Source organism: Volvox carteri, assembly GCF_000143455.1.
Source record: "Volvox carteri f. nagariensis unplaced genomic scaffold VOLCAscaffold_10, whole genome shotgun sequence".
NCBI classification, from domain to species: domain Eukaryota; kingdom Viridiplantae; phylum Chlorophyta; class Chlorophyceae; order Chlamydomonadales; family Volvocaceae; genus Volvox; species Volvox carteri.
This window is the reverse complement of record NW_003307553.1, coordinates 611,308-617,719: the sequence shown is the minus strand read 5'-3', so window position 1 is coordinate 617,719 and position 6,412 is coordinate 611,308. Positions and strand designations below refer to the sequence as shown.

Sequence of the window (6,412 nt, the reverse complement as noted above, 5' to 3'; positions counted from 1 at the left end):
GCCTCTGTGTGTGCCTCTGTGTGTGCCTCTGTGTGTGCCTCTGTGTGTGCCTCTGTGTGACTGTGTGTGACTCTGTGTGACTCTGTGTGATTCTGTGTGATTCTGTGTGTGTGTGTGTGTGTGTGTATGTGTGTGTGTGTGTGTGAGTGTGTGTCTCTCTGTCTCTGCCTCTGTCTGTCTGTGTGTCTCTGTGTCGTATGTTACCCCAACACCAGCATATACCCGAATAGTTCTGTGGCTGTGTGTGTGCATGTTTTCATGTTACCCCAACCCCATCATGTGCCCAATCAGGACTGTGGTTGCGTGTGTTTCACGTTACCCCAACACTACCATGTGCCCCAACAGTCCTGTGTGTGTGTGTGTGTGTGTTTGTGTGTTTTCTTGTTACCCCAACATCGCCTGCTTGTGTGTACATGGTGTGTGTGTGTGTACACATGAGTGTTTACACACACAGACACACGCACAGACAGAAAGAGAGAAGAGAGAGAAGAGACGGAGAGAGAAAAACTCGAGCTGGTGCCACACGCGTTGATGTAGCCTGAGGAGTACTCCACCATGGGACTCCACCAAGGACGTCTGTCTGTCTGTCTGTCTTAGGTTTTTATTTATTTATTCGTTTATTTATTTAATCATTTATTTATTCATTTGTTTATCCATTTGTTTATCCATTTATTTATTTATTTCTGTCTGTCTGTCTGTCTGTCTGTCTGTCTGTCTGTCTGTCTGCAACTACCCATCCATAGGTAGGCATAGATAGTTAGATAGGTAGATGTAAAAGATGGATGTAGGTACATAGGTAGACAGTGGGAAGACAGATGGCACACAACTGTTGGAACACAGTGATTAGGACAGTTGGTGGACAGTTAGCAGACGGTTGGTAGGCGTTTGGCAGACAGTTGACCCCATAACCGTTGGCAGACAGTTGGCACACAGTTGAGCAGGCAGTGGGCAGACAGGTGGCAGGCAGTTGCTGACATGACAGGTGGACAGTCAGTTTTAAAACACAGAGTTGATAGTACAGTTGTTTGTTAGTCGTTAGTCAGTTATGAGACAGTTGGAAGGTAGTTAATAAGGAGTTAGCAGGCAATCAGGCAGATGATGTGGCGGCAGACACTTTATGGACACTTACTAAGTAAAAAGGAAGTTAGCAGGCACACACATTGCTGGTCGTCAGGACACTAGTAAAATGTAGGGTTGGCAGTTGGCAAATAGTCAAGTCAGTACACAGTTCAAAGGCAGTTGGCGGACAGATCAGAGACAGTTAGTTGGCAAAACAGTTGGCCAACAGTTGAAAGCAAATTGTGGTAGGCAGTTGGGAGGAAGATAATAGACAGTTAGCAGACAGTTAGTAGCAGTTAACAGATATCAGCGTTTAATGAAGTTCTGCTTAGGAGGACATGCTGAATTTAACTGGCATGGCCACACTGAGGCATGGATGGGAGTGTGGGCTACACAGCCGCCTGGCTCCTGTGCAGCAGGGGCCAGCATCCTCCTTTCTGGTATCGTGGATCCAGTATGGGTGGCAGCACAGTGCAGGAAGTGGAGGATGCTGCGAGGACATTGCTTCACATGGAGGAGAGGGCCTGTGTGTAGTAGTGTGTAGTCTGCTGATGTTGCAACATCCCATGAGAGATCTAGAGAGAGCTCTAGCCTGCTGCCCTTTATATGTTTCTTTGTAACTTTGAGAAGTGACAGCACTCCACCTCCTCCCTGGTGTGGCAGGGCCTATTAGGGGTGGGGACATGAAAAGGGGGCAAAGGGATGGGGACATGAAAAATTAGCCATGAAAGGTGGACAGCACATAAGGTGGGGACCACACAAAAAAATACGTAGGTGTGGAAGCTCCACCCACAGTGATGGCCCCACACCCTACCCAGCTGCCTATGCCCTCTTACAACAATATGAGAGGACCTTCTCACCCCAGGGGAGCACCACACCATAATGGAACCACTAATTCCCAATTCTATGGACCCACGGCCACACGGTCACATGGCCACACAGCCACGCAGCCACATGGCCACATGGCCACACGGTCACATGGCCACACAGCCACATGGCCACACAGCCACATGGCCACACAGCCACATGGCCACACAGCCACACGGCCACACAGCCACACGGCCACATGGCCACATGGCCACATGGCCACATGGCCACGTGGCCACATGGCCACATGGCCACATGGACATGGGCAATCCTATAGGGCGGGGGCCCCCTGGGCGCTCCATGCTGGTGCACCGCCCAAAAAGGGAAGGGGGCACAGTGTAAGCCAAGGTGTCATCGTGGAAGGAAGCTGGGGACCAGGACTGCAGGTGGGTAGCTCAAGCAGATGTGGGAGCCAGCTCCTCATCCCAGCCACCTGCTTCTATATCATCAGAGCCTAGTATAGTACAAGCACCTCAGAAACCCAAAAGCAATGATCCACGCCTCAAGCTCTCGGGCAAAGGCATCCATGGGTTTTGCCCTTGCAGCTCCAATCAGAATCCTACTGCTTGCACACCTTCCAGGCAGGGCAGCACTCCCTGCTTAAATGGATGCGTCAGCTGCGATTCCTGCATTGTTGTGGATACTGTACATGCTTGGTACAACATCATCCACTTCAATGGGACAAATCGTCCCTTTGACAGGGTTTTAAATGCAGATTGCAGGAAAAAAAGAAAACATAAAAGATAGTAATATGCGTGGCTGAATGCACGTCTTCACACAATAATGTACAGCACGGCTGTTCTGAAAATGGCCCATTTTTCCCCCGGTAGTGTACCCCCTAAAACCCAAAACCCTAAACCCTAAACCCTAAAACCCTAAAACCCTAAACCCTAATCCAGGGTTTGGAAAATATTTGGGTGACCCACAACCTTGGCCACCCAGCTTCTCACAATTCTGGCCATCTCCACACGGCGTTCTGGCAATGCTTCAGCAACAAATGCCTCAGGAATGCAGTTTCCATAAGCAAATACAGGAATGACCTGAAGGCCTTTCTTGGGAATGTAGAGGTTACTCATCTGCATACAAAGATCAGTAGTTATAGTCCAAGTAGTAAAAACATCATTTATACAACACATGCATGCCTACCAAAACATCCCCAAGGTAAATAGGATCTCCCTTAAAGAATTTCTTGATCTTGCATACCCCTTTCAGAACTGCTTGAAAAGGACACATAGTATCCTGCATGATCCCTCCTACTTACTTGGTATTACTTTTGTATGAAGACCCTAAGATGATGAGGAGAAGGAAACCCCGAAGTAGATGAAGAAGAAGAAGAAAGAGAGCAGTAGATATTAAAACCCTAGAACTCTCTTGAAGATCTGTGCACAAAGGAAGTTGGAAATTACAGCCTTAGTAAACTATGTGATAAACCCTGTAGAAAAGCAGGAAGGTATTCAAGTGTAAATGTCAGAAACAAAACAGTAAAGGTTGACTAGAGAGGAAAATGTCTTTTTGGACCCTACCTAAACATGCCCCAACCCATGAAGCACCTTCAATCCACCCTATCAACTGATATAATGATAGTCCCAAAACCTAAACCCTGTCTGGCTTCCACTGATATCCATACAGCCTAAGTAGAAGTTAAAGTCCAAAGTAGTATAACCATCATTTACACAACACAAGCATGTGTACCAAAACATGCCCAAGGTAAATAGGATCTCCCTTCAAGCATTTCTTAATCTTGCATACCCCTTTTAGAACTGCTTGAAAAGGACACACAGTATCCTGCATGATCCCTCACACTCACTTGGAAATGCTTGTATATGAAGACCACTAAGATGTGGAGAAGAAGACCCAAAAGTAGAAGAAGAAGAAGAATGAGAGCAGTAGATATTAAAACCTAAGAACTCTCTTGAAGATCTGTGCACAAAGGAAGTTGGAAATTCAGCACTTAGTAGTAAACTATGTGATAAATATATAGAAAAGAAGAAAGGTATTCAAGTATAAATGTCTGAAACAAAACAGTAAAGATTTTCTAAGTTGGCTGGCAATAAGAGGGAAATGTCCTTTTGGACCCTACCTAGACATGCCCCAACCCATGAAGCACCTTCAATCCACCATACCAACTGATATAATGATAGTCCCAAAACCTAAACCATGTCTAGCTTCCACTGATATCCATACAGCCTAAGTAGTTAGTAGTTATAGTCCAAAGTAGTATAACCATCATTTACACAACACAATCATGTCTACCAAAACATGCCCAAGGTAAATAGGATCTCCCTTAAAGCATTTCTTGATCTTGATTACCCGTTTTAGAACTGCTTAAAAATGACACACAGTATCCTGCATGATCCCTCCTACTTACTTGGAAATGCTTGTGTATGTAAGCCACAAAGAGATGAGGAGAAGAAGACCCCGAAGTAGAAGAAGAAGAACCCTAAGAAAATGCGGCAGATATAAAAAACTAAGAACTCTATTGAAGATCTGTGCACAAAGGAAGTTGGAAATTACAGCCTTAGTAGTAAACTATGTGATAAATTTTAGAAAAGCAGAAAGGTATTCAGGTATAAATGTCTGAAACAAAGCAGTACAGGTTTTCTTAGTTGGCTGACAAAAAGAAGAAAACCTTTAAGACCTAACCCTAAGTTTAAACCCCAACCCATGAAGCACCTTTAATCCACCATACCAACAAACTTAATTATGGTCCCAAAACCTAAACCATGTCTAGCTTCCTCTGATATCCATACAGCCTAAGTAGTTAGTAGTTATAGTCCAAAGTAGTAGAACCATCATTTACACAACACAATCATGTCTACCAAAACATGCCCAAGGTAAATAGGATCTCCCTTAAAGCATTTCTTGATCTTGATTACCCGTTTTAGAACTGCTTAAAAATGACACACAGTATCCTGCATGATCCCTCCTACTTACTTGGAAATGCTTGTGTATGTAAGCCTAACAGGAGATGAGGAGAAGAAGACCCCGAAGTAGAAGAAGAAGAACCCTAAGAAAATGCAGCAGATATAAAAAACTAAGAACTCTATTGAAGATCTGTGCACAAAGGAAGTTGGAAATTACAGCCTTAGTAGTAAACTATGTGATAAATATTTAGAAAAGCAGAAAGGTATTCAGGTATAAATGTCTGAAACAAAGCAGTACAGGTTTTCTTAGTTGACTGACAAAAAGAAGAAAACCAAAGACCTAAACCCTAAGTTTAAACCCCAACCCATGAAGCACCTTTAATCCACCTAAAACCCATAACTTAAACACCTTAATCCACCATACCAACTACAAACCCTAAAACCCTAGTTTGTTAGTCCTATGACCTAAACCATGTCTAGCTTCCTCTGATATCCATACAGCCTAAGTAGTAGTTATAGTAGTAGTTATAGTCTGTGTCATGCACCCTCCCACTTACTTGGAATTGCTTGTGTATGAAGTCCACAAGGAGATGAAGTGAAGAAGAACCCAAAGTAGAGGAAGAAGAAAATGAAGAAGAAAGAGAGCAGCAGAGTAAATGGCTGAAACCGATCAGTAAAGTTTTTGGAGGATAATGGTAGGACACCTAGAGGACTACCCTTGGAATGCCTAGTTCACATGCAGACATGACCATGATGGTGGGTCAGGGGAAACAAACCTATGAAACAACTTCAATCCACTATATCAACAAACCCTAATGATAGTCCCATGACCAAAAATCTGTCTGGCTTCCACTGAAATCCATACAGCCTAAGTAGTTGTTATAGTCTGATGGTCATCCACCATCCCACTTACTTGGAATTTCTTGTGTATGAAGTCCACAAGGAGATGAGGAGAAGAAGATCCCAGAGAAGAGGAAGAAGAAGAAGAAGAAGAAAGAGAGCAGCAGATGTAAATGGCTGAAACATATCAGTAAAGTTTTCGGAGGATAATGGTAGGACACCTAGAGAACTACCCTAGGAATGCCTAGTTCACATGCAGACATGACCATGATGGTGGGTCAGGAACAGATTTTAATTCTGCCTCATCATGCCCCCTGGCCATTATTTCGAGCACAGGAGTCATCCCACCTCGCACAAGTGCGCTGGTTTATTCACTACACCATGACATCTCCAATTTGAGACATGCTGGATGCATGAATCAAACCGCTGACCACAACTTCAATCCACGTATATCAAAAACCCTAATGATAGTCCCATGACCAAAAATCTGTCTAGGCTTATAAATCCAGGATGCTCAGATGGGCATTTGCATCATTACATTCCACTTACTTGGAATTTCTTGTGTGTGAAGACCACAAGGAGATGAGGAGAAGAAGATCCCAGAGAAGAGGAAGAAGAAGAAGAAGAAGAAGAATAAGAAGAAGATAGAGAGCAGCAGATGTAAATTGCTGAAACAAATCAGAAAAGGTTGTGATGAATGGTAGGACACCTGGAGGACTACCCTAGGAATGCATAGTTCACATGCAGACATGACCATGATGGTGGGTCAGGGGAATACAGTT

At 44.1% G+C, this 6,412-nt stretch overlaps 2 protein-coding genes across 2 annotated transcripts; one reads left to right on the top strand and one right to left on the bottom strand.

Annotated features, from left to right (window-relative positions):
* Positions 1–1,966: 1,966 nt before the first annotated feature.
* On the top strand, positions 1,967–2,203 carry VOLCADRAFT_58476 (uncharacterized protein; the record flags this gene model as incomplete). The annotated part of the gene is made up of 1 exon (XM_002948521.1): positions 1,967–2,203. A coding segment is annotated over one exon (237 nt), but the record flags the coding sequence as incomplete, so codon positions are not given.
* A 1,623-nt stretch (positions 2,204–3,826) lies between these two features.
* On the bottom strand, positions 3,827–5,816 carry VOLCADRAFT_88789 (uncharacterized protein; the record flags this gene model as incomplete). Its single annotated transcript, XM_002948388.1, has 4 exons — positions 3,827–3,846; positions 4,295–4,413; positions 4,861–4,980; positions 5,704–5,816. 4 exons carry the CDS (start codon positions 5,814–5,816, stop codon positions 3,827–3,829), a joined length of 372 nt encoding a protein of 123 aa, XP_002948434.1.
* Positions 5,817–6,412: the final 596 nt, after the last annotated feature.